The sequence below is a fragment of the Suncus etruscus genome, chromosome 1, assembly GCF_024139225.1.
Source record: "Suncus etruscus isolate mSunEtr1 chromosome 1, mSunEtr1.pri.cur, whole genome shotgun sequence".
NCBI lineage: Eukaryota > Metazoa > Chordata > Mammalia > Eulipotyphla > Soricidae > Suncus > Suncus etruscus.
Window position 1 is genome coordinate 152,014,116 of NC_064848.1, and position 27,276 is coordinate 152,041,391.

Below are 27,276 nucleotides of genomic sequence, written 5' to 3' on the forward strand. Positions count from 1 at the left end.
TCTATTTCTCAATTATTGGGGGTATTTTTTGCCACAGAAAGTATACATTACTTTTGTTAAAAGTGTACCATTTTCTAGGGGCCGGAGAGATAGCATGGAGGTAAGGCGTTTACCTTTCATGCAGAAGGTCATTGGTTCGAATCCCGGCGTCCCATATGGTCCCCCGTGCCTGCCAGGAGCAATTTCTGAGCACGAAGCCAGGAAAAAACCCTGAGCACTGCCGGGTGTGACCCAAAAACCAAAAAAAAAAAAAAAAAGTGTACCATTTTCTATTGGAACTTCAATAATGAAGTCAGTCTTGGATATATTTTTTATTATGTTGGCTGATTTCTCTGATTTTCTCCATTTGCCCTCTAATTTGACCAGGAAAGATCTCAAATTTTTTTTGGATTCTTTATTTAAGGCTAGTTGACGTCAAAGGAAGTGGCTCATGCAGGACAGCCTGCACTCTGGGTTCCTGGTGAGAGTTCTCATCTAAATGGCTTTGTATAGGATTGTATTAGTCACACAGCAAACCAGTAGCGGTAACTATAAAGTATCTACCACTGAGAAGTGGGGCTCTTTTTCAGAAACATAATCTGACCAGGAAAAATATATTCTTCAGCATCAAGAGTTTCAGGCTGTTTGAGACCAACTTTTTGAGCTAAGAGAAAAAGTATCATGACTTATATATAGCCCTTTCTGAAGAGTGACACAGAGGTCCTCTGGGGCATTATTCTTTGTTCTAGATTTTACTACTGGCAAATAGAGATACCAAGTAGTGGCTTTATGAGTGTCATCTTTGGAGTTCTCTTAAATTGAGACATTTATTCACCCAGATCTTTTGGATATGGGTAAAGAGTGGTAGCAATGTGGTTTCTGGAAGGATTAGTAATCCTGGGTTTCTGGGCCTCTTGAAGGAAGAAGGAGAAGTATTGTGGGAAGGAGTAGTGAGTGTGTGTGTGCCCATCGGGTGGAGTCGAGAGGGTGTGCTGATGCCTCTTTTTACCCCAGTTCTGGATGTCCATCGTGGCCACCACTATGCCCATTCCCTGCGGGGGCTTCATGCCTGTGTTTGTGTTAGGTAAGTTCTCATGTTCTGGTGGGAAGTCTGGGATCTCACAGACAGTTGACATCAAGGGTTTTGGGAAAAGTAGGGCGACATGGCATGCTGGGGACTTGTATTTGACCTTAGTTTCCCAATAGGGCTTGACTTTGATAGCATAAAGGATAAAGATCTTAGACCACCCACTTTCTTTCCTTTTTTGTCTCCTTGTACTAGGAGCTGCATTTGGGAGGCTGGTAGGTGAAATCATGGCCATGATATTCCCTGATGGTATCTTATTTGATGGCATTCTCTACAAGATCCTGCCTGGGGGCTATGCAGTCATTGGTGAGCTACAATCCACTTGCCTGTAACCGAATATTGAGTACTTCAATCCCCATGTTCAAATACTCCCAGGACATCTTTATTCCAGACAGCATAATACCATTTTAATATAATCCTGTTTAATTCAACTCTTATTCAAATAACCAACCATAGCTCTGACTCTTATTCAATCTTACTGAATTTCTTCAGCCTTAGTCTCTTCATGTAGTAAAGGAATTACAGGGATTAAATGAGATAATAAGGATAAAAACTTCTAGAATTGTGGCTGCATAGTTAATAAGGGCCTTTTTTTTTCCCCAAAGAATCATGGAAGCAACGGTGCAAGTAATGGTTTGGATGTTCCCAATCTACAATGTACTAAAATTTATGGGGATTTAAGAGCACATAACTAAGAGCTAAAACAAACAAAAGACATGATTATGGACTTACCTGCCATATATTACCTGAATGATCCTGAGCAAACAGTTGCCTTTCTGAACCTTTGTTTCTTTATTCTAGAATGATTTATGACATATCTAAGAGTTCTAATATTGGAGATAGTCTATAATAATCTTTGTTTGTTTGTTTTGGGTCACACTCAGCAGCGCTCAGGGGTTCCTCCTGCCCCTGGCAGGCTCCGGGGACCATATGGAATGCTGGAATTCAAGCCACCACTCTTATGCATGCAAGGCAAATGCTCTACCTCCATGCTATCTCTCTGGCCCATATAATAATCTCTTTTAACTAAAACTGTTATCCCATCCAAACATAACCATGCCTAACAGTGAACAATGTAATGTCCCCAAACTATTGTCTCCTCTTTTCCTCCCCTTTTCATTGAAATCCTATACTATGGGAAAGCCATGCCTCTCTTAGGCACATATGAACAAACCAGCATTATAGTGCATACGTTATAGTGCATACCATCTCTTCAGTATAGTTCCTTATAAAAAGCCTAATTCATCAGAAAGAGGTCTCCTCTACCTGTGCCTCTCGAGCATACCCCCAAACCTCCCTGGTGGAATTTTCCAATATAACTATCTCCCAAGAGCATTTATGTTCTAAAGCATACCATGAGCACCAAGCAGTAGGCTCATTCCCCACCCCACTCCCAGTTTTCCCTTTTGGTGACAGATACTTATTCCATTTTCAAAATGCCTTTCCCAGTACTTTTTCTCATAGTATGGCCCTGCATATATTTAACTAAGAAATATACTTGAAAATGGAACAGGTAAGGGTACAGGGTCCTCTTTGGACTACTGAAAAAAATATAAATGAAAATGAGTTAGAAAGATTCTATCTTCGGGGGCCGGGCGGTGGCGCTCGAGGTAAGGTGCCTGCCTTACCTGCGCTAGCCTAGGAGACGGACCGCGGTTCGATCCCCCGGCGTCCCATATGGTCCCCCAAGCCAGGAGCGACTTCTGAGCGCATAGCCAGGAGTAACCCCTGAGCGTCACCGGGTGTGGCCCAAAAACCAAAAAAAAAAAAAAAAAAAAAAAAAAAAGATTCTATCTTCAAAGAACATGTAGAATCAAATTATTCTTAATCTTCAAGAACTTATACCTGATTGGTCGTTATACATTTTTTTACTTTACACAGAGAAATCATGACATCCCAGAAGAATTAAGTACCACCGAGACAGTTGAGAAATATTGAAATTGTGATCAGACACATGGTATTCATGGCTTTAAGTGCCCGACCAGATTCTTTGGTATTCACTTATAAATTATTGTCATAAAAACCTGAGGTCCAAAGTAAAATCTCAGAACTGTGTTTGACGAGCTTGGTGAAGAGTGGGCCAAACTTTCCAAAGCAAAGAATAGATAATGCATGACTATATTTATTTAAACTTTATTTATTGGTTGCTTGCTTGCTTGATTTTTGGGCCACACCTAGTGGTACTCAGGGGTTACTCCTGGCTCTGCACTCAGAAATTGCCCCTGACATGCTGGGGGATGCCAGGAATCAAAAAAGGTCTCGCCCAGGTTGGCAGCATGCAAGGTAAATGCCCTATTGCTGTGCCATTTCTCTAGCCCCATGACTATATTTATTTTTTATTTTATAAAAAAAAATGTTAGCATGCCTCAACATCTATGGCTTGCCACAGGTCATCTAATGATGTCAAACAATAGTTCTCAAAGAGTCAAATATACTCGTCCCTACTTAGAAAAAGCAGTGGAGGGTTGGCAGTGTTCAGTAGGTCTCCCCATCTTTGCCATCAGCCCCAGGTACCCTAATGCATGACTCTCTTCCTGTGTCTCATTCTAGGAGCAGCAGCCCTGACTGGTGCAGTGTCCCACACAGTCTCCACAGCTGTGATTTGCTTCGAGTTAACGGGTCAGATTGCGCACATCCTACCTATGATGGTGGCTGTTATCTTGGCCAACATGGTGGCTCAGAGCCTACAGCCCTCCCTCTATGACAGTATCATCCAGGTCAAGAAGCTACCCTACTTGCCTGACCTCGGTTGGAACCAGCTCAGGTTAGGGGCACCTAACTGAAATTAGTTCAGGTTGGATGGGTTAGGGATGAGAAAGAAATGGAGGATAGAGTCAACATTAGGAGGCATGGCCACTTATTGATTGTTAGACTCCCATGTTCTTCATGAATACTGAGCATGACCATATGCATGGCAAACTTCATGGGGATAAATGGACAGGGGGCCAAAAGGTATATGGTATATAGTGGGGGCTAACTGCCCTTCCCTACTGTGCTTTCTTCCTCTGTAGCAAATTTACAATCTTTGTTGAGGACATCATGGTGCGTGATGTGAAGTTTGTTTCATCTTCTTGCACGTATGGGGAATTGAAAGCCCTACTCCAGACCACCACAGTCAAGACTTTGCCATTGGTTGATTCCAAAGGTCAGTGGGAAGATTCAGCTTCAGACCCAGAGTTCTAAGCTGGTTGAGGAGGCCCTGAAGTGTGGACTTGTCTTTTGGGGTTTCATAGTCCACAACAGGTGACCTACCTTGTGGTCTTTAGGGAACCCACTTTTCCTTCTTAAAGGAAAAATACTGCAACAACATAAGTACAAGAAAACAGTTTAGAGGGGCTGGAGAGGTGGCGCTATAGGTAAGGCGGGGGCCTTGCAAGCGCTAGCCTAGGGACAGAGAGCGGCACATAGTCAGGCGTAACAACCCTGAATGTCAAATGGGTGTAGCCCCCCCAAAAAAAAAACAAAAACAAAAAAAAGAAAAAAAAGTTTAGAATCCAGTTAAGGGACCAGAGCAATAGCACAGTGGTAAGGTGCTTGCTTTGCTTGCGGCCAACACAGGACAAACCCAGGTTCAAATTGTGGCATCCTATATGGTCCCCTGAGCCTGCCTTCTGAGCACAGAGCCAGGAGTAACTCCTGAGCACCGCTGGATGTGACCCAAAAACAAAAGCAAAAAAAAAAAAATATCCAGATAAGGATATTACCATTACTCATTAGGCATTTGAGTTGTGTTTTGTAGACTCACTGGAACATTGAATTTGGGCTACTTTTTCTCTAGGAGAAATACAGGAAGGATAAGGAACCAATAATCCCCTGGTCACAACATTTTATTCTATTAATTGATACTTATTCCTGATTCATGTGATTTCTCTTAAGAGACCCATTATACACTGTTGAGTCACTAACACTGAACTTGCTGGTGCCTGAGTGAAACATACCTATTTCTTTACCTCATGGATTTCTCATACATGGGAATATCAGTAGAACTTTAGCTTTTATTTATGGGCAATTTTAAATAGTAAAATCACAAATGTGAAACACAAACATGTACACAACACACACACACACACACACACACACACGCGTGAGCCTTACCAAAAAAAATAAGGTGGAGGCAGTACATTCTTTACAGATAGGAGGGCCTTGTTCAATCCCTGGCACCTCATTGTCCCCTAATCACTTCCAAGAGCAAACCCTAAAACAGAAACAGACTGCTGGCTATGTCACAATCCCATCCAAACTTCAAAAGAAGAATTGGCACAAAAGTTACAGTCTCTATCCTCAAGGAAAGTCTACTTAGTGAAGAGCACAAGACAAAGGGGTTGGGGTTCGAGCAATAGCACAGCAGGTAGGGTGTTTGCCTTGCAGGCAGCCAACCAACGATGGACTGGGTTCGATTCCCAGGATAGACTAGTTCGATATCTAGGATGAATTAGAAGAAGAGTGTCTATTGTTTGTGAGAGCAAAATCTAGATGGCTGCATCTGGGGTTTAGTCTCAGTTGCATGGAGCCACTGAAATACCTGTAGCTTTGTCCACAGCTGTCATACTGGAGAATATCTCCTTGATTTCAGGGAGCACACAGGTTCTAGCCAGGAGGCAAATTCACAAATAGCCAATCAGCAAAATCAGGAGGGGCTGTCAATAGCCCTTTCTCTATTTCCATTCTATTATTCCCCCAAGTCACCACACTTATTCTTCAGGCCCTGGACTAAAAGGGGAGATGAAAGTGTCCCGCAAAGGGGCCCAGGCTTAGCAAAACACATCCTTTCTGCACAGTATTCTTTCTCCCTCTCCTCAGAGAACATGGCCCTCCTTACTAGCCTTACTCCTGCCTCATCTTAGTATTTATATAGCTTGTCTTTTTGTTGTGTTCTTAACTAAGTGGGCTTTCCTTGAGGACAGAGACTGTAACTTTTCTTTGATTTCCTCCAGATAGGTAATAATTGGCTATTAAGTAAGTCCTTGACTCATGCTTTAATCTAAGGCCTAAAGAAAAGCAAGCAGGCAGGGCCATTTGAAGCTATAAAATGATTCATTCTGATTTCAGATGATTGGAGTATCCAAATAATTCCAGCTAAATTAATTCTTAGAGTTTTCTTTTTTCCCTCCTCCCAAATACCTTTAAGTGATCTCAGAAATAAGGTCCCTTCCTTTGAGTATCTTCAGACAGTGAGATACAGGGTTCTCATAACCCTGAAATATTCCAAAAGGCAAGGCTCTTTTGAGTCTACAGTTTTATGGCCTTAGAGCCTTATCAAATGTACATGATGAGCTGGAGAGATCAGATAGGGTACTTGCCTTGTACTTAGCCAACCTGGGTTTGATCCCTAGAACCCCATATGTTCCCTGAGCCTTTCAGAAGTAATTCCTGAGCACAGAGCCAGGAGTAAGCTCTGAGCACAGCCATACTTGCTTCACCCGCACACACACACAAAAAACAAACATAAACAAAAAACCTCAAAATGTTCATGATGGAGCAGTATTTCAATAGACAGATGAAAGACTTTGCCAGAAAAAGTCGACAATTAATCTAATGACCTTAGTTACTTAAGTGATTCCACATTAGACATCTTGCTAGACTTCTCTCAAAAGGTGCTCACCTCCCAGCCAGTGTGAACACCTCTTCATGTTACCCTTCTTTTGGGACTGGATTGATAAACCCATCTTAATACCAAGTTCACCTCTTTGCAAATAGACTATATTAGAATTGCATTCAAGTAAGTGCCAATTAGCACCAATTAGAGCCACATCATTCTGGTCTCTTAAGTGCTAAGTGAGTGAAATGAAAGGGATTGGGTGAGTTAGGTCAAGAAATAGAGAGAGAGATGCTTGCATTGAGTTATTTGGATGAGAGACCAGATAGGAAGATAAGAAATGGGGATATGGGCCTCTAGGTCCTGGTTCTGACTGGAGCCTGCTGGTAGCATGGAGGGCAGCATCCCTGGTTGGGTCTGGTCCTTAGGCTGGAGCTCTGCTCACCCTCAGAATCCATGACCCTGCTGGGATCTGTGGAACGGTCAGAGCTGCAGAACCTGCTACAGCGACACTTGAGCACCGAGCGGAGGCTGCGCACAGCCCAGGACCTGGTCCGGAAACTATCAGCGTTGCCTTATGATGGGAAGGCCCCTTCAGGAATCTGGCCCCTGGGCCGCCCTGAGTCGTTTGCCTTTGTGGATGAGGATGAAGATGAGGACTCCTCTGGGAAGCCACAGGTGACTGAACCAAGGAAGGTTCCCCAGGGGAGTAGGACAGATGAGAGGCAAAGGGAAAGTAGGAAGCAGGTGGGAAGGGGGTTGTCCATCACTGAGAAATCCAGGCATCATTGGGTCTCCAAGTGCTTAAATAGCCAATGCCCATGAGTTTAGGAACTAGGAGAGAAAGATGGCAACTGGTGCTCCCAGGAGGACTGAAAGGATGAGGAGAGTGTGAAGTGGGAGTGGTTATAATGAGGGGGGATGAAGGGGGTGAGGAAGGGGCAGCTTCTCCCACAGGACTGAGTCTGCTGTTCCCCATTCCACCCCCATCACTCCTCTTTACAGGAATCTCCACTCCCGCCTCCTCATCACTTTCCTCCTGTTCCACTGTCCCTAGAGGAGCCCAATGGGCCACTGTCCAGCCCCAAACAACAGCCAGAGGCACCGGAGCCTGCAGGTGAAGACTGCCCACCCCCAAGCATTTCAGGTCACCCTGGGGTTTATCTCTTGTCTCCCCTTTGCCTAAGGGGATGAAGGCAAGGAGGGACAATACTAGAGCCTGGTGGGAGGTGCTTCTTATTCTTTGAGTCTTTGTGTTGCTATTCCCCAAAGTGAGGTAAAGGCTGAGTTAGAAAGAGAATCTGAGTGGAGGTGGGGAACCAAAACCCCTCAAGTGTGGTGTCTGTTTCCATACGTTCATCATTTTTTGCAGGCCAAAGGCCTTCTGTCTTTCAGACTCTGCTGCGCTGTTTGTTGGGTAGAACTCGGCCCCCAAAGAAGAAAGCACCTCAGGTGAAAGAGATGCTGGGAAGTGGGAGTAGGGTGTGTGTGTGTGTGTGTGTGTGTGTGTGTGTGTGTGTGTGTGTGTGTGTGTGTGTGTGTGTAGGGGGGGAACATGGCTTTAACGCAGTCATGCCATCATGTACCCGTGACTCAGACTTGGATGTGACTCAATACATGCTTGCAACACCAGCGCCAAACATATTGAAGACTGAGAAAGCCACATTTCTCCATTCCCATCCCCGTATCCTTAAATCAGGAAGGCTGAGGCTACAAGTGGGAAGGGATGTTGAGTTGAACTGGAAACACTGCCAGGGAATGACTGCTCATAGATGCCCAGAGCTGCAGTAGGAAGGAAAAGACAAAAATCTCACGTCTCTTCTTTCTTCTCTAGGATGCAACCAACTTAGTGGACACCATGTCCCCTGAAGAGGTAAGTAAAGGGAGGGGCAACTGGGTCGATTGTTTTGCCCAATGAAGCTCTTGCTTCCTTTCCACCTTCCTTACTGTGTTATCAGTACAGAATGAGAGTCTGGGTGGAAAAGCACTTAGAGAAGTTGGAAATGAGGTCAGATTATGGGGGTGGGGGGCAGGCACTTTGCCTAGGGGTTCAGGAAACAGGAAAGTATTCTCAGAGGGGTACAAATTATACAGCCACGGGTGGCTGGCAACTAGACAGACACAGGAAAGAACAAACACCCTCATAGCCAGAAAGGGATGATCAGCAACTGGCAGAGGCTGCCATGCTGCCTGGATCAAAATCAGGGTCTAGATAGTGGGCTATGGCAATGCCAGAAAGTGGGCTCAGGAAAACCCACAACCCTATGGTGGTCCACCCACTGGTGACCATGATGCCTGCATGAAATATTCACCTGTGTTCTAGAATAATCTAGGAGAGAAGTGTGCAGTTCATAGATAGCCTTAACCATTGGAGCAGGCGCATACTCCAAGGGCTGTGAGGAATGGCAATAAACCCATTAGCAACCATTCTTTTGAGTGCTAGAAGGATGCAGGCTGCCGGAGAAAGCTGGCCAAAGAGAGCTTTAATAGGAAGACACCAACAAAACAACCTCTGAGTGGGTAGTATTTAAAAAAAAATCTGTACTGGACACCCAGAATAACCACAGGCTGAAGATGCACATGAAAAGGACCACAGGAGTAAAAGAAGGGGTTGAGGGACACAGAAAGAAAGATTTCTGTCTTTCCCAGCTCCTCCCTCTAAAAACACCTTATGACAAAAGATCAGGGGTAGAGGGGCATCACAGGAAATCACAATGAAAATCTTCCTATCACCACAGAGAAAATCACCTAGATTCTAACTATAGTTAGTCTCCCTAGAATGCAATATAAGACTTTCTTTTTCAGTTTGCTAGAACAGAAAAGCCAGCTAGTCAGTCAGAGCGGTTATTAAATGACTGTGGTATAAAAGGGCAGCCTGGTATAAAAAGATAATGCATCTTCAGTTTACATCTTTCCCAATGAAGAGTTTAGGAAGCCAGCAATCATGCTGAGCAACCCGTGGAGATGTTTTGGGGACACTGGGTGCATAGAGTCACAGTGTGAAATATCTTGAACCTGATTTTCTTCCTACATCAAAGACATCCATGGCAATAGTGAGAGAATTGCCTGTGAGGACAGGGAAAAAAAAATACTGTGACAGGTGGCAAGGGGATCCTGCTGTGAGTTGTCAGATTCTATTGGTGTGTTTACTAAATGAGATCTGGGTAGGGACTAGTGCTGAGATATTTGAAGTACTGAAACAGATCAGATCCAAAACCTGAGGTCCCTCTTTTCTTGGACCAAAGCTGGGGTTGTTGGTAGCATTCTCAGAGGGTCAGGGGCAGAAGTTCAGCTCCATTTCTGTATAATGTAAAGCAAACTCCTTCAGCCATATGTGTCTCTGTTTAGTCTTCTGTGAAATGGGAGTAATGATAGGTTGTTGGGGAGGATTAAATGAACAGAGACATGGAAAGCAGCATAGTGCCTGACATCAAGGAACTGCTTGGTGTATCTGTACTGGAAATGATTTTGTGGTCATTTCCATAGTTGCTAAAGGGACAGCTGGAGTGACCACAGGAAGGTCCAGGAAGACAGGAGCAGCCAAATTGGCTAGAATAAGAGAGGAGTTCCCTGTTCTGGTCATAAAGTGTCTGAATGAACATACCTGCTAAGTGGGGGGACAGGAACCAATCATCTCATATAGTGTGAGCAGTTTTATCTTCTTTCTTAGGGGAGATGCACTCTTTGGGTGGTGATTACAGTCAAGAAAAATCAGGGATGGACAGATGGAGAGTGAGCCCAAAATGCTGAACTTGAAAATAAGGGCCTGTCCTTTGGGGATATCCTTGAAAGCTTTGCAGGGCATAGATTTTGACAGGTAGAAAAGCAATAAACTAGTTCACCATCAAAAGAGAGACAGAGGGACCAGAGAGATAGTTTATTGGTGGGCACTTGCCTTGCAAGTGGCTGAACTGGGTTTGACCCTTTGGCTTTTCATATGGTATTTCAAGTACTTCCAGGAGTAGTTCTTGAATGTAGAACCCCTGGATGTCACTGGGTATGGCCACAAAAATAAAATAAAACAAAGGACTGAAAGAAAAATTTAAGATTCATTTATGAGACTCTGGGCTATGCAGAATTATTTGAAATCTTGGGGAACGTCAGCACTCAGGAACAAAGTCAAGAGGAGCTTGGTCTGTGTACTTTCATGAAACATAACATACCAAAAGCATACACAAATAACCCTACTCAACTGATATCATAGGACCCAGTGCAACTCATCCAATTCTACCAATACTTACCAAGACCCACTGCATGGAAGGTGATAGAGCTAATTCCTTCTCTATGGGTTTTTTGTTGTTGTTGTTTTTGTTTTTAATTTTTTTGGTCACACCCAGTGGTGCTTAGGGCTAACTTCTGGCTCTGCAGTCCAGAATCACTCTTAGTAGTACTCCAGGAATCATATGAGAGGACAGGGATTGATCCTGGGTTGATTACATGCAAGTGCCTTGATCACAAAAATATGGCTCTCATCCCAAAGCTAGTTCCTTCTCAAGATGCAGCATCTGATTCTTGGTAACAGCCTGCCAGGGTTCATGTCCAGTACACTGACATAGCACAGATGCTGACTGGAAAGTGAGCAAGATTGACTTTGCTTGGGAAGAGAGACCAGCAAAGCATGCCCCCTCCTGGGATCACTAGAAATTCAGAATGGGGTGGGTGGGAGCAAGTTGGAAAGATGCAAACAGCAAAGATGGAAATAGGAAGGCAGCTCTGATGGGTTACCAGCAGCCTGGGTCACCAGTCACTAGTTGTGCAAGACAGAACAGAAAGGTAGTGGACAATAGCAAACAAGTGGTATACCAGGACCTGAGAGAGGAAACCCTGTTTGGAGTGATGACAGTGATTGGGGAGAAAAGTCCCATTAGGAAGGCAAGGAGACATACGGAGCCCTGGGCACAAGGGTGGAGTTCAAATGATCTGGGTAGAAGGGTTGAGTCTGAAGGACCTGAGAATCTGAGGCTGAAGGATCTTCACGGTCCTCTGGACTGACTGTCCCACAGATTGAGGCCTGGGAGCAGGAGCAGCTGAGCCAGCCTGTATGCTTTGACTGCTGTTGTATCGACCAGTCTCCTTTCCAGTTGGTAGAGCAGACATCCCTGCACAAGGTAAGTTTAGGTCCAGCCTTGTGTGGAGGGCTAGGAAGGAAGCTGGAACCAGCCCAGCACTCACTGCCACTCTCTCCACCCAGACTCACACGCTCTTCTCACTCCTGGGCCTCCACCTGGCCTACGTGACCAGCATGGGGAAGCTCAGGGGCGTGCTGGCCCTGGAGGAGGTAATGCTCTGGGTGGTAGGAGGGAGGGTGGGTCCCAAAGAAGGGGAAACGCAATGGAGGAAAAATGGTTTCCCATCCCAGACTCCCCTCTGTTTTTCATGGAGAGAGTAAAGCCACTAATCTGGAGCTGGCATGGGCTGAGTACTCAGGGCATAAGTCAGTTTCCTTGGGGAAACCATGGAAGATGGAAGATAGGTCTGGTGGAAGGAGGGCCTGGGATGGGTTTTACAGGGGTCCTGTAGTCCATTGCCTTTCTTCCTTCCCTTCCCAGCCCAACTATCAACCTTGCCACTTCTCTACCCTTTCTTGTCTCTTGCCTTTGCATCTATCTTCTCTCCTGCCCAGTACCTCATGCTTTCACCTCTCTTCTTCTCCATGTCATTCTCTTTCCCTTTTTCTCCACTCTCAGCTCCAGAAGGCCATTGAAGGCCACACCGAGTCTGGGCTGCAGCTTCGCCCACCCCTAGCCAGCTTTCGGAATACAACTTCAACTCGAAGAAATTCTGGGGGTCTGGCCCCTTCTGTGGAGCCCTGGAGTGTGCCTGAGGGCCCCACTGGTGCAGAGAAGATGCCAGACCCTGTCTCTTCACCAGAGCCCCCTCTCTCCCAGGCTCCAGCCAAAGCAGGGGATGAACTGGAGGAGCTGGAGCTGGTGGAGGGGCCTGCACCCCAAGATGAGCTGGCTGACATCTTACAGGGCCCTAGCCTGCGGTCCACGGATGAGGAGGAGGAACTGATGCTGTGACGGCTCCTAGGGGTGGGCTTAGAGAGGAGGATCCAGCTGTGTGGGGAAGATGCAGCTGTGAAGGGACAGTCAGGCACATTCTGAGATGGAGAAAACCAGGTAGTAGAGACAGAAAGAGGTGGTAGCAGGGAGCCTGAGATTGTGGGATGGGCTATTTTGTCTCATGCCCAGCTGGACAGGGCTTCTGGCCCTCAGAAGGGCCTCTGAGAGCCCAAAGGCTCTTCTAAACTTTGAGGCCAACAGGAGGAAGGGAGGGGACACTTTGCTACACTAGATCCCACATCCCTAAGTTTTCTAAGTTTCCCCAGTTGAAGGATAGTTCATCTTCCACAGTGGGTGGGTTGAGAGAGCCCTACAAAACTTTCAACTGATGTGATCACCTTCTCTGCTCAATTCTCCCACTTGTCTATATCCACTTCCCACATTCTGCCTCTAGATTCCACCTGGCTTCCACTCTCTGTGCCCAGGATAGAAAGGAGAATGGCCATCACCTCTCACTCTTCATCCTGCATGAAGCTGCACAGGTGGAAGGAGACTCTGGGGGTGAAGACCCCAGAGATGCCTCCCTACCTCTTTCTAGAGAGCACAGAGCACTCCTCCTCACCTAGGCCTGCCCTGCCCTGAGGCCACCTTTGCCCTCCCTTCAGCTGCTTCTGCCAGCAACCAGGCCTTAGGCAGAAAGGCCCTGGCTCAACAGGTCCTCTGAGGCAGATAGGGAGTTGGAGGAGACCCCATGTCCAAGTGGCTGGACTCCCTGTTGCCTCCCACACATGGGCAAATGAGAGCCTCAAATGCCTGGCACCTCTTGCCCTATGGAAGCAACTGTGTGCCCAGAGCACCCAGATGTACTTGATCACAGACCCCTAGCTATTCTCTTCTCTGTAGGCCTGGTATTCTTGCACACACATACACACACCCAACCCTTTCTCCCTCCCTCCTCTGTACCCAGTTCTCCTTCATCACCCAAAGAAGACACTCATAGTCCAAAGATGCCACCACATGGTTTAGTGCCACTGATCAACTATCACCTGTGACATCCCCCCCTACAAACCCCAGGCCTAGAGAGAGGCTGAGTGAGACCTGGGTTGGGGGGGGCTGGCATGGGCATTGGAGCCTGTGCCCGTGTGTATATAATCTATAATATTTATATATTTGTATATAATTCTCTCTGTGATATATGTCATAGACTCTCTCTTGGGCCTGGGCCGGGAGTGCCACTTTAAGAAAGCATGCTGAGACAAGCCAGAAATAAGGATGCTCCCAGACCAGAAGATGATGGATGGGCAGTGTAGGTGGGGGATCCAGGAGAAGAGAAGAAACTCCAGTGGGGCTGGAGGTCTCCCCTCGACCCACTCCACCAGAGGAGCAGAAGGAAACAGGGAGGGGCAGAGGAAGGGAGAAATGGAAGATTTGGATTTTCATTTAATAAAGTGACTTGAAAATGAAAGCGCACACCCCCCACCCCACCCCAAGGAAATCATTGAGCAAGAGCATTTCATTCACAAGAACAGAAAACCAGCCGTGTTGAGGGGCTGCTGTGAAAACGTGCGGCACAGCCTTGAAGCCCAAAGGAAAAGTGACCCCACCCTCAGTTCTTTCTGCACATGCCCCCCACCCTAAAATTGGCTATAAGCAAACCCCATGCACCCCGCCCCCAGCACCAGAGGCAGCTCCTCTCTCCAGTAGAGTTCTAGAAGGAGCCTGTGGTCCTAGCTCGCCTGCCCCTCTGCTCTGCTGAGCCCTGAGCTCTAGAGATTCCTCCAACTTTGCCAGCATCTTTCTGCAGAGCCTTTTAGCTTCCAGGGAAAGGCAGGGAGGAGAGCTTGTTGGATCCACTGTCCCTCACTCCAGGCCCTGAGCGAAAAAGGAGTGGTGATAAATGAATCCACTCACAATCTGGAGTCCATGGAGGCATGGGACAGAATTGGGGGCACTGTGGGGACGGGACTTGGAGGAAAAGCAGGTTCACCAGGCACAGAGACGGGAAGTCTGTGGGAGGAGACAAAGCCAAGCATGCAAGCCCCAGGTCTCTGGGCAGCAGACTGAGGCACAGCAGACTACTTCCCAAGGCTCCCAAAACTGAGGTCAGGGCCTCCAGGGACAGCTGACAACCAGACACAGGGAGCACCTTGCTTCTAGGCAGCCTCACAACAGTTAAGAGACTGCATTATCCCTGCTCTCCGTATGACTGACAGTCTTTCTAGGAAATCCCTTAGGAACACCTGGAACACCAACCTCAGTTGTATTTCAGGAGCATGTGTGTAGAAAAGTGTGAACTGCGGTGTGTGTGTGTGTGTGTGTTTGTGTGTGTGTGTGTGTGTATTGTGTGTTTGCATGGGACCAGGCTCACCCACAGAAAGAACAGCCTAACTCCCTCAGCCTCTTCAATATATAAAACCCAAGTCTGGAACCTGGAGCTGGAGGGGACTAGTTCCCAGAGTATGGGAGAGGAACAGTATCCCCTTCACTGAGAGGAGTGGAACTAGGACAGGATGCTTTGAGCCATAGGCAGACTCTGGAAATTAGGAGGCAGCAAGTGGCACCTCACTCCTCAGATGGCTTCTCTCTCCTGCCCAGAACAAGGATCCAGATCCCGGGACCTGCTATGGGGAAGGGAGGTAGGCAGCCCTACCCTGTCCCCTGCCATCACAACCTGTAAGGGAAATACTGAGGCTTTGTGGGATGCAAGAATGGAATTGGGATTGGGGGCAGTGGGGAGGGGGCAAGCAATTTCAGGAGCTTGTCTGTCTTGCACTGAACCCCCATCCTGGAAGGAAGACTCTTCTTCCCTACAGGAGGTCTTGGCAGGCAGTGAGACCCGTGGAGGAGTTGAAGAAGGGCAAAAGGAAAGAATGACCACACTCCCCTCAGCAAACATCCACCGGCCCAAGCCTGGCAGCACCGGCTCCTCCCTCCACCCCACTCAACCCTGAGTCCCCAAGAAATTACAAAAATGTAGAAAAGGCAAAGAGAAAAGTGTAAACAGCTCCAGAGAATTGTGGAGGGGGGAGGTTATGGAGGGAGAGGCTGCCCTCATGCTTTCTCACCTGACCAGAACCCCTCCCCTCTGCATTCTCTCCATGCCACCCCTCTTTAGGGCCTGGATTTCCAGAGCGGGGATTGGAAGAAGGCAAAAAGAGGAAGCAGGAGCTGGAACCCCAGCCCCAGCTGGGTTCTTTCCCCAGATCCTCAGGATTTCAGAATTAGTGGCCTTGCTTGTTCTTGCTCTCAGCAGGGAGTTGGTCTCTGGGCAGCATCCCTGCTGCCACATCACTTCCTCTGTGTGGCTCAGATCTCACAAGCTAAAGTGCCCACCCCTCCCAAGGCATGTGGCCTGGACATGGCTCTCCATGAGCCATGTCTGATGGCCCCCAAAGGTCTGTGCTTCATGGTTGAAATGAGCCAGGGCAGCCAGAGTTAGGAAAAGCAAGAGTGACATGGAGAAAGGAGGCATCATATTGCCATGGCTGCCGAAGCTCTGGAAGACACAATCAGAGAGCAAAGGGCTGAGATCCAGTTGGGCATCAGCCACACATCATCCACCAGGAGCTCCATCCTCTCAGACCCAGAGCCTGCAGCCAAGCAAAGTCCATGTCCCCCTGGCGGTCGGGGTCTCAGTTTCCACTTTCTAGAGCATTAGCCTGGGTGGGACCCCACACATATGCCCTCTGCTTTTCCAGCTAGGATGGGGTTGTTACAGCCGTGCCCCACAGTTGGGTGGGAGGAAGCTAATTGTTGGCATCACCCTCCTCCTCGTCAAAAGACTGCACACCTGAAGATGTGACGTCAGACACCTTCCGGCTGAGTGCCGTGGCCATCTCGGGATCTTCCCGTGGGGAGAGTGACTCGAGGTCTCGGCATCCTGCATCTTCTTCTTCCTCGGGTGCCAGTGGCTTCTTCTCCTCCTCATCTGAAGGGCCCCTGGCCAGGTCCACCCCGCCCACCCCTGGTGCCCAGTCAGTGTCCACACCCAGAAAAGGCGGAGGCTTCTGAGTCGAATATCCCGAAGCAGACTGGGAAGGCCCGATCTCATGCAAGCTTGGCTGTGAGTCATCAAAGGCAGGGCCAAGGTAGGATCCGGTGGCTGGAGAGGCAATGAGGGACTGGTCGCTTGCTTCCCAGGCGTCTGAAGACCCCAGACAGTACATGCCTTGGGACACATAGGAGTGAGGCCATCCATCCAGGGGGCCTTGAGCCAGGGCATCTGTAAAGAAAATCATGGCAGTCAAACACAACGCAGAAAGGAGCAAAGGAGCGGGAGCACAGAGAATTCAATGTGGGACATAAAGAAGGAAAAGGATGTGGAGAACAGCAAGTCTTGGGTCACAGGAGGACTGTATAGGGGTAGCCTATACAGTTGGAATTGGATTCTAAAACCATCCCTCACCCTGACTCTCCATAAGCTCCTGGTAGTTATCACTGTAGTTGCAACCCAAAGGCTCCTGGGCAGAATTGACACTCAGGTCTTCGCCATCCATGGACGACCAGGCCATGAGGGTGGCCTCAGAGATGGCAAACTGTTCCATGACCCCTGGGAGGAGAAACATAGTTATGAGCAGATATTTTATGGACCCTTAGACACATGCAAAAGGATTAGGGAAACAGTAGAGAGGAGGGGAACAGAAGGCAGGACCCTGAGGTAATGTTAGACAAAGTAAAGAACATCATAAATAAGAGAGATTAACTTATAACATTCAGCTGATAGATGAAAAGGTTAATAATCAGTAATTTACAATTATTCAGCCAATAGATGAAAAAGTCACTTCAACATACACTGCAATATACAAAGTCACTTTAACCCATATGAAAGTAATTAATGAGGTACTTTACTTCATTATTTTTTGGGGGTCCACACCCAAGGATGCTCAGGACCTACTCCTGACTGCGCTTAGGGATCATTCCTAGCAGGGCTTGATAACTCTCTGGGGTGGTGTCAGGGATGGAACTCTGGATGCATTCAAGGCAAATGCCTTCTTTGCTGTACTATCGCTCCAGTCCCTTTATGGGGCACTTTCTGTTCTCTCATCCACAATCTAGTCTTTGTCATCTAGGTAGTATTTTACACTTACGAGCCACACACCAAGTTCTTAGCAACCACAAGTGACCACTGGCTACAATATTGGGCTGCAGGGCTTCCGTAGAAACCCCCAAACAAGGTAAAAACATGGGGAAACTTCCCAGGAAATCAGATTTAGATGTCAGGTGAAGGTGGGGGTGCTTCTGGTGAGACATCCTATGTAAGTCAAACTAGAGAGTTGCAAACGTTTGTGTTTAAAAGATTTTAGGCTTAGCAGTATTATTAGGTAGCCAAGGAGAGAGAAAATCTAGATGGCAGAGTTTAAGATTGAAAATCCCAAAGGAACATCATGGAGTGGTAGGTCCATAATGATACAGAGTGGAAAGGAGAAGGTATTAGAGGGAAGGGAAAGTAAAATGGGAGAGTCAGGCTGAGCTGATTAAGTGAATAAACTGACTTGCATCCAGGCAACTGCCTTGTGCCTCTCCCCTCCCTCCTACATGTTGGTCTCCCCTGCCCTAAGTTATTTCTTCCACCAACACTCCAGTACCCCTTTCTTTTTCAGTTCTGTCATTCTTCCTCAGTTTTTCCCCTGAGCTCTGCCACGAGGTGTCCTATATTGGTCCCTTACTTTCCTGAAACATATGTTCTTCACCAGCACACCACCCTCTCCTCATACACACACACACACACACACACACACACACATCTCTTCATCTTCTGGACATTGCCACAGGCCATGAGCCAAGTGAGATCAGGACTGCATCATGCTCAGAGGCCAGGGAAAGAGATGCCCAAGGCTGTCTTCTCCTTTTCCTCATGAATAGAAAATGTCTTTTAGAGTATTCTACTCAAGTACAGAGTTAGGTCATAGCCCTCTGTGGAAGAAAGCATCCTGACAAATGAACTCCTCTTCATTTTTGGATTGGTGTTTTTGTTTGTTTGTTTTTGTTTTTGGGCCACACCCGGCGGTGCTCAGGGGTTACTCCTGGCTGTCTGCTCAGAAATAGCTCCTGGCAGGCACGGGGGACCATATGGGACACCGGGATTCGAACCAACCACCTTTGGTCCTGGATCGGCTGCTTACAAGGCAAACGCCTCTGTGCTATCTCTCTGGGCCCAGATTGGTGTTTTTTTGATGTTTGGGTTTTGTTTTGTTTTGTTGTTTGCCACACCCTGCAATGCTCAGGGAATACTCCTGGCTTTGAGCTCATTAATCACTCCTGACAGGGCTTAGGGATCATATGGGATGCTAGAAATTGAACCTGGGTCAGCTGGGCACATAAAAGGCTAGTGCCCTCCCCACTTTTCCTAACTCTCTAGCCTATTTTCTCTTCCTATTTGGAGATAATATTTTTTAAGTCAGAAGAAACAAAGTTCTTGAAAGTAGAGCCGCTTGGGAAAACTGAGTTTGATGGCTATTGTTCGGGTATAAGTAATTTGGAAATGGGACTGAGCAAGAGGATTCGTTTTGGGCCATTCCCCCAATGTGTCTCCTGAGGGGCTGGGCTAGGTACCTGCAAGGAAACGTGCCTCCTTCTCGCCGTCGCTGAGGTCGGAGTAGGCATCTGTGTCCCTGCGCACGGCTTCATGGCTGTGTTGAGGCTGAATGGCGGGCGCCTTTCCCCAGCCCTGCCACTCAATCATGTGGGCCACTCGGCCCTGGCCCATGGCCGTGGGCTTTGTCACATGGTCCTTCATGCTTCTTGAAATCCCTAAGAGGCCAGACATGACCCACATCCTCTGGAATGAGATGAACACTCAACCAGGGTTCCAACCTCCACCCCATGGTTTGGGAAGCTCCAAAAGAGGCACTTCTGGTGGGAAGGGTGCAGCCTGGAGGAGAAGAGAGGCTGGCAAAAAGGGCTAGAAAGGCAAGGGAGGAGGTATGGGTCTTTTCCAGGGTTCAAGAAGTAAGGGTTCAGGAATTGTCAGGAATTTTTCCATGCAGGGTTCCCTAGGCAGCTGTCGCACCTGAGAATGATGACTTGGCCAGCGCCCCAATGCCATAGGCGTTTGAGTTTCGCTTCAGCTTCGGAAGAATAGAAGTGGTGTCCTCCATGGAGAGCTGGGGTCAGGGCAGTAGGAGAGGGAGAGAGAGGAAGAGGAGGAGGAGAGAGAGAGACAGAGACAGAGAGAGGGAGGGGCAGGAAGAGAGGGAGGAAAAGAGAGGGAGAGAAAGATATCTGCCATAGAGGCAGGCAGGCAGGCAGGCAGGGGAGATGACATGGGGAGGGTAGGAGGGAAATGGGACATTGATGGCGGGAAATGTGCCCTAGTGATGGACACTGTATGACTAAAATTCAATCATGAACAACTTTGTAATTATATCTCACAGTAATTCAATTAATATTTATTTTAAAAACATTTTAATTAAAGAAATGAGGGAAGGGTACTGTCTATGTGGAGAACGGGTCCCAGTTCCAGGAGGAAGGAAAGGAACTCAGGCACATGAAAAGGAAAAGCAGGACCCCCTTGAAAGTGTGTATAGAGAAGAGGATAGGGGTGAATATGGGAGTTCCCAGTGCTGGCTGGTGCCAGGAGGAGGGAGCTTGATGGAAGATTTGGAGGGAAGCTACACTCACATTGATGCCATCCCAGGAGAAGTCAGTTCTGGTTTGCTGTGGAGAGAGAGCATAATGGGAACTCCCCAGAATATAGGTATACCCCTTTGCCTCTCAATTACTCTGAGGGACTTCTAGAATTGAGAGGCAAGGGCAGCTTTCTTAATTAATGCAGGAAAAGCTGGAGGGAGGCCTGTGAGAATAGGAAGGATAGAGAGTAGTCCTAGAATTTTGAGAGATCACTCAGGAGCAAGCACCCAAGAGGCTTTGCTTAGGATGATTCTCAGGGTCCATGGGGTGGGTGGGGCTCACCTCAGTAGATGTCCGGTGCAGGCTGCTGCCATGCAGCGAGCTGGTGCTGTCCATGTTGATCTGGTCCACATCCTTCAGACCTTTCCAATCCACAGCGATGACCTCGTTCCCTGAAATTAAGATAGCTGTGCTGTTGCCAACCCCCCCCCAGCACCCCTTTCTTTTTTTTCCCTACTGTTTTTATTGAGTACACCAGCACCCCTTTCTAAAACCCCTGTTGTGGGCTTCTTATAGAGGAGGCACAAGCAAGGTTCTAAAATCTCCCCTCCTCTCCAGCAACCACTCACTTCTCTGCGGCTGGCCCACTTCTGGGGAGCCCCCTCTGCATACTCTCCATTTTTGGTAAGAGAAATAACGAGCATTTCTGCTCAGACTAGGGAGGACACTCAGGAAAGTACTAGATGGTTTTCTTGCTTGCTTGTGGTTGAAATGTAAGAAAAGGGCTTTCTCTCTGTTTCTGAAACATCTCCCAGGGGCTGAACACAGGAGTGTACATAGGCTGTGCTCATCTTTGTTGTTTCTGCAAACACGGGACTCCTAGCATTGGGGGAGTTTTGTGTCAGCTTGGGTGTTTTTGAGGTGGCAGAAATGTCTTGCTCAGGGAACCCTACATTTGGAACCCTCAGGGAAGGTGGGCTGGTGTTGTGTATGTAAACATTAAAATAGAATTATTAAGTTACTGACCCTACCCTGATCGGTGATTGTGCCCTACATGGGCCTGATACAGGAGTATGATCTGCTGCCATGAGCACAGAGAAAGCAAAAGTGATTTGGAATCCTTCTGGTCTTTGGGAAACAAGTGATTGATTCAAGAGGAGAGAGGAGGCAGAGCTGGAAGCGAGCCCTGGGGACTTTTTTTAAAGAAGGAAAAGAGTAAAGGTACTACATAAGTCAAAGGGCAGACAAAAGACTGGCAGAGGAGGTGGACATAATTTGAGGAATAACTCAAGTGGAAACTGGGGGCAATCATTAAATGAGGGGGCTTTTATGGAAGATGTGAAGATATGGATGGGCCAGAACGACAGTACAGCAGGTAAGGCATCTGCCTTGACTTGACCCAGCTTTGATTCCTGGAACCCCATATGGTCCACCTAGTCCTGCCAGGAGTGATCCCTGAGTGCTGAGCCAGGAGAGATCTCTGAGCACCACTGGGTGTGGCTCCAAACAAACAAACAAACAAACATAAATATAAAAACAAAACAAAACAAAACAGGGAGATAGAAATAATGCCCAATTGGGTGGCTGTGAAGGACTAAGCGAGGAACCATGTGACCCTAGTGATCCTTTCAGCATAAGCATTTATAGTATTTTAGGGTTAGGGTAGAAGGGGTGAGCTGAGAAGGGCCTTGGGCAGAAAGAGGCACTTGTCATTTGACTGAGCTGGTACTCAGAGAGCGAATGTATGACTGACTAGGGGTCTTTGGGAGGTGGGTCTTGGGTCTGCTCTGGGGTCAGACCAGAGGCTCTGGGGCTCTGGGAGTGGGGGGAAGAGGGGAAACGGTTGACATCTGGAGTCTGGATGGAGAAAGAGCCAGGCAAGGGGTAGGCCCAAAACAATCTCTGCAGGGTGGTGGTGGGGAGGGCAGAGTGGGAGAGAGGGGAGGGAGGGGGTGGCCTTTGTAGAAGAGGGAGAGCTGAGTCAGAGCCGTGGGGGGCGGGGAGGGGGAGGGAGAGAGAGCCCTGAAAAAAAGGAGAAAGCAGGGGAGGAGGGGGTAGCCATGGCAATAAATCGGGTCTCAGAGAAATCAGGCTTCCGGGGAGAGTGAGTTTGTTGGTAATAATAATACGACTTAATTCTCTCAGCCTGAGGTCACTGGGGCGTGTGGGCGGGAGAAACTGGGAGTTCGAATGGGGAAAATATGGGGTGGGAGGTGGGGCGAGGGCTGGGCAAATCGGTGGAGCTGGGAGCGTGCAGGGGGAATGCCTGGGGTGCGAGGTGGCGAGGGGGACCTGGGTTCCCGGGAGAAAACGACTTCCGAGGAGGCGTCTCGTCCCTCCCCCAAGTCCAAGGTAAATAAAGGGGCGGCCCCGCCCCGCGGCCCCCGCGGACAGGTGCAGCCTGGTCCTGGGTGGCCGCGCCCGCCCGCCCGCCAGCCGCACCCTCCAGGGCGCGCGTCCCCCGACCCGCGCCGCGCCGCGTCTCACACCCCGCGCGCCCCCGACCCAGCCTGGCCGCGATCTCTCCGGGCGTGCACCCCAACTGTGCCTCCCCGAGGCCCCGGGCAGCCCGCCCCCGCCCCGGAGGGCAAATGCACGTGAACAAAGCGAGCCGGGAGAGAAAAAAGGCAGCCGGGAGGATGGATGGAAGGATGGAAGGATGTGGATGGTTGGATGGACACCCCAGGCAGGCAGGCTGGCAGGCAGGCAGGCAGGCGGTGCGCATAGGGAGGAGGGGGCCATGCCAGAAAGACTCGGGGTTCTGGGCTAGGATGAGGGGGACTTCTCCAGAAAGGAACGCGGGAAAGGAAGAGGGGGGCGCCGGGTGCAAGGCGAGGGGTTCCCGAGAGTAAGGGGCCAGAGCCGAGGGAGGAGAGAAGCAGCAGATGCAAAAGATGCAAAGGATGAAGGATGCGGAGGGACCGCCGCGCTTGGCGCCGCGGAGCTGGAGCCGGAGCCAGCAGAGCCGGGAGCGAGGCGAGGGGACTCGGCAGGAGAAGAGGGGGACAGTGCGGGGAGCAGGCCGGGGCAACGCGGAGGGTGGAGGAGAGGGCCCCCGGGCGCGGAGCGGTCCCCCGCGCCCCGCCGCCGCGCCGAGGTACCCACCCACGGTCCGGGAGCCGATGCAGCCCATGGCTCCGGGGCCTGGCGAGTCGGGGCGCGCCGGGGGGAGCGCCGGGAGCCGCGCCGCCGCCCCAGCCGCTCTGCAGCGCCGTGGCCGTCTCCGCTCGGCTCCGCACCGCCCGCCCTCTCCATCCCTCCCGCCGCCGCCGCCGCCGCCGCCGCCGCCGCCCGGCTCCCCCGCCCCGACTCGGCACCCGGCGGCGGGGAGGGGGCGGCCCCGGGATTGGCTGCGCGCGGCGCCTCCCCGCCCCGGCCCCCCCGATCCCGCGGCGCGCTCTCCGCGCACAGCGCTCCCGCGGGGGACCGGGACCGGGACCCGCGGCTCGGCTCGGCTCGGCTCTGCTGGGGCTGGGGGCTGCTGGTTCCAGCTGCGGCCCCCTATCTTTCCCCTTTCGGCCAGCCTCAGTCCTTCCGTAATCTCGGAGACCCCGAGATTACGCCCCAAGGTTCATCACCGTTCGCTCCCTCTGCCCTTTGGTTCTGGTGGTTTTGGGGATGGGGTGGGGATGCTTAGAGGAGAGTGGGATGGGGGGTGACGCTAGATGGTCCGCGAGGTCTGGGGAACCATATCCCTTCCGTGCTGACTGGATGGGGGCGCAAACTGAGACCCCCGAGATTACGCGCTGGGGTTCATCACCCTTTCCTTCCTCTCTTTACCCTTTGGTTCTGGTGGTTTGGTTTTGGAGCTTGGGTGGGGATGCTTAAAGGAGAGTGGGATGGGGGTTAAGCTAGGTGGCCAGAAGGGTCTGGGGAACCATAGCCCATCTATACTAATTTATTTATTTATTTATTTATTTATTTATTTATTTATTTTTAATCCCCAGAGCCCTCCTCTGGGATGCCCGCAGCGGGGGACCGTCTCCAGCTCGTTCTCTCGGGGGTTTCCAGGGAGCGCATTTGCGCACCCAAACAGAGCGCGAAGTCTGCAAGCGCGGCGCGGTAAGATGCGCTAGTCCGAGCTTTGCGAACCTTCTTAGGGACCAGGCACAAGATCTAACTTGGGGATCCTTTGCTTTGGGAGAATAGAACGTATGCCCGTTGGTCCCAAGCTGAGCGGTACAGACTTGCATGCACGAACTATGCGCTGGCTGCGAAAGGTTAATTATGATCCCAGAGTTCACTTTTTTTTTTTTCTCTCTCTCCTAAACCCGTGTCTTGTCTTCTCCGGCCCTGAGCCTGGATGGATGTCGCCGGGGCCGGGCGATCCACGAAATCTCAGGAGTAACCCTTCCATTTATCTATTCCAAGGTCTAAAAATACAGGCAGGACGTTGGCAGAATGCCCCAACACGGCGCTGGCACTTCCTAGCACGTCCCCTTTGAGAAGCAAATCCAAGGTGAAATGACGTTTTCTGTCCCCTCCCTGCTGCTGCTCTGAGCTCCTAGGCTCTCTGAGCAAGGCAAGATGCAAGTTCTAAGGCAGGAGGAGCTTTTAACCCAGGCACCAAGGATAGAACCCAGATTACCAGAAGTAGCTGGATGGAAGAATTTACATCCTTTGATCTCTGATTAGAATGTAACTGCACACCGCCCCCCTACTGAAATTATCTGACCACCTCCCTGGCTCCAACGCACTTTAGTTCAGAATGCAGAAAGTAAACCTCTGTAATATTGGAATTGCTGTACCCTGTCTTTATCACTCATAAAAATGACAGCTGTTTTTTATTCTAAGACAGTATTTTAAAATAATATTCTTTGTGCTCTTTGTGCTGCTTTGAAATTATAAACGTATTGAAGCTGTCTCTACATTTTCTTAGTGAATGCCTCCCAAGCAACAGAGCTATCTCCATGTCACATTTTTTTCTAATAACTATACAATGGTTTCCTTGGTAATTCTCTGCTTTTTGCATTTAGTATTATTCTGAGAGAGAAATCAAGGTTTTTCCAGATTGCCAAAAAATTACAAAGCACAAATATGTTTAAGAATCTTTGGTTTTTATATATTTGACGGTGGTGGTGGTTATTTTTCTAATCCTGCTGGAGTTAAATTTTGTTCAATGCATCCATTGAAATGACCCAGCAAGACACTCAACATTCCATTTTGAAACCTGGGTTCCCCAAAACAAAGCTATGTCTGTTGTATCCGCTGAATTAATAAAGCCACACCGAAGCTTTCTGTCCACTCCCAGCAGATGTGGGGATGCTCTGAGGAAAACAGCAGCTTAATCAAGGGTTTCTTTTATTTTGGGGGTTGGAGATATACTCAGCTGTACTGTGCTCAGGGCATACTCCTGGCCGTTTGCTCAGAGAGGTGCCAGGGATCTAACTGGACTGGCCAAGGTGCAAGGCAAATGCCATTGTACTACCAACTCTACTATAGCTCCAGGCTGTCCTGTTTTGTTTTTTTTTTTTTAATAGTAAAACCTAGATCACCATTAAGGGCCACCAATTTCCTGAGATGGCTGAAAGCATGAGTAAGGATGACTGGGACCATACATTCCTAAGGGATGGGCTCAAAGTTCAGGGAGAGCAATTTGGTGTTAGTGAAGGATCCCAGCTCTTCGGAAGTAACAGAAGGTTCTCGGGAGCAGACAGCAGCTGGTGATGGCACTTTGGTATCCAGAAGATGAATGATTCTAATGTGATGGTGTCTCTTTCCTCAAAGAAGTAGGAGGCAGAATCATCTATGAGGAGTCTGCGAATGGAAGAGAGAAGAAATCAACAATAAATCACAATATCACTTTTTTAGCTGACAAAGAACTCCCAACAGCCCCTGTGAGGAAGGTGCTCTGTGGAGTTATAGGCAGATTAGGAGTCCCTTCCTCTTGGTTCCTCTGTGGGAAATAGATGGAGGAAGAGCTGAAGCTCAGCTCCTCACATGGGAAGTACATTTTGGAGGCTACCTTCATATGATCATCTGTTTGATTTTTAAATGAGGGGAGTTACTTGGTTTGGGAAATGGTTTTATTCAGCACTCTCATGGAAATATTTTATGAACATACCTTTCTACCTCTTGCCTTTCTCTTTTATAATTTCTTACTTTTGAGCTTTTGGACCACACCTGATGGTGCTCAGGGCTTACTGTTGGCTCTGTGTTCAAGAATTATTTCTGGGGGCCGGAGAAGTGGCACTAGAGGTAAGGTGTCTGCCTTGTAAGCGCTCACCAAGGAAGGACCACGGTTAGATCCCCAGCGTCCCATATGGTCCCCCCAAGCCAGGGGCAGTTTCTGAGTGCTTAGCCAGGAGTAACCCCTGAGCATCAAACGGGTGTGGCCCCCCAAAAAAGAATTATTTCTGGTGGTACAGTGGGCACCATGTTGTTGCCAAGGATCAAACCTGGGTTGGCTGTGTGCAAGACAAAGCATCTTACGTGTTGTACTGTCTCTCTGACCCCTTGTTTTCTTTCTTCCTTTCTTTCTTCCTTCTCCTTCCTTCCTTCCTTCCTTCCTTCCTTCCTTCCTTCCTTCCTTCCTTCCTTCCTTCCTTCCTTCCTTCCATCCTTCCTTCCATCCTTCCTTCCTTCTTGCCTATCTTCCTTTCTTTCCTTCCTATTTTCTTTCTCTCTCTTTCTCTGGCCTCTTGTTTTCTTCTTTTCTTTCTTTCTTTCTTTCTTTCTTTTCCTCTGGCCCCTTGTTTCTTTCTCTGGTCCCTTGTTTTCCTTTCTTCTTCTTTCTTTCTTTCTTTCTTTCTTTCTTTCTTTCTTTCTTTCTTTCTTCTTTCTTTCTTTCTTTCTTTCTTTCTTTCTTTTTTTCTTTCTTTCTTTCTCTCTTTCTTTCTTTCTTCTTTCTTTCTTTCTTTCTTTCTTTCTTTCTTTCTTTCTTTCTTTCTTTCTTTCTCTCTCTCTCTTTTATTTTCTTTTTCAGTGTGGAACTCATTATATCCACGAGGCACCATGATGCTGCTGACCTTGATGGTGAGACAATTCTTTCCTACCATAGCTCATGATTCAGTTCTTTTTTTTTCCTTTTTCTTGTTCCTGCAGTGCTGAGGTCCAGGAACTCATATACAAGGCAAATGCTATGCTACTATCTTGCTCCT

The 27,276-nt window shown here is 48.6% G+C and overlaps 2 protein-coding genes across 2 annotated transcripts in view; one reads left to right on the plus strand and one right to left on the minus strand.

Moving 5' to 3' along the window:
* The window catches only part of CLCN1 (chloride voltage-gated channel 1), a 37,702-nt gene extending 25,077 nt beyond the window's left edge, over positions 1–12,625 (plus strand). Inside the window, exons 13-23 of the mRNA XM_049774334.1 lie at positions 994–1,063; positions 1,262–1,372; positions 3,617–3,830; positions 4,078–4,211; positions 7,054–7,280; positions 7,608–7,719; positions 7,975–8,054; positions 8,437–8,475; positions 11,606–11,710; positions 11,794–11,880; positions 12,290–12,625. Coding sequence (XP_049630291.1) covers positions 994–1,063; positions 1,262–1,372; positions 3,617–3,830; positions 4,078–4,211; positions 7,054–7,280; positions 7,608–7,719; positions 7,975–8,054; positions 8,437–8,475; positions 11,606–11,710; positions 11,794–11,880; positions 12,290–12,625 — 1,515 coding nt within the window. The remainder of the gene's footprint in view (positions 1–993; positions 1,064–1,261; positions 1,373–3,616; positions 3,831–4,077; positions 4,212–7,053; positions 7,281–7,607; positions 7,720–7,974; positions 8,055–8,436; positions 8,476–11,605; positions 11,711–11,793; positions 11,881–12,289) is intronic.
* Positions 12,626–15,581: 2,956 nt separating this feature from the next.
* FAM131B (family with sequence similarity 131 member B) lies at positions 15,582–23,413 on the minus strand. The gene is made up of 7 exons (XM_049775109.1): positions 23,282–23,413; positions 20,519–20,628; positions 20,228–20,263; positions 19,617–19,710; positions 19,160–19,357; positions 17,013–17,156; positions 15,582–16,829 (listed from the first exon to the last, which is right to left on the minus strand). The coding sequence occupies exons 1-7, from the start codon at positions 23,307–23,309 to the stop codon at positions 16,354–16,356; spliced, it is 1,086 nt and encodes a 361-aa protein (XP_049631066.1). The 5' UTR covers positions 23,310–23,413; the 3' UTR covers positions 15,582–16,353.
* Between the last annotated feature and the right edge of the window lie 3,863 nt (positions 23,414–27,276).

Excerpts from the sequence above, each read along its gene's own strand:
- FAM131B (XM_049775109.1), bottom strand. The coding sequence starts at position 23,309 with ATGGGCTGCATCGGCTCCCGGACCGTGG. Across the intron at positions 20,629-23,281 it reads CATCGGCTCCCGGACCGTGG|GGAACGAGGTCATCGCTGTG; the intron begins GTGGGTACCTCG and ends TCTTAATTTCAG. Across the intron at positions 16,830-17,012 it reads GGAGCTTATGGAGAGTCAGG|ATGCCCTGGCTCAAGGCCCC; the intron begins GTGAGGGATGGT and ends TTTTCTTTACAG.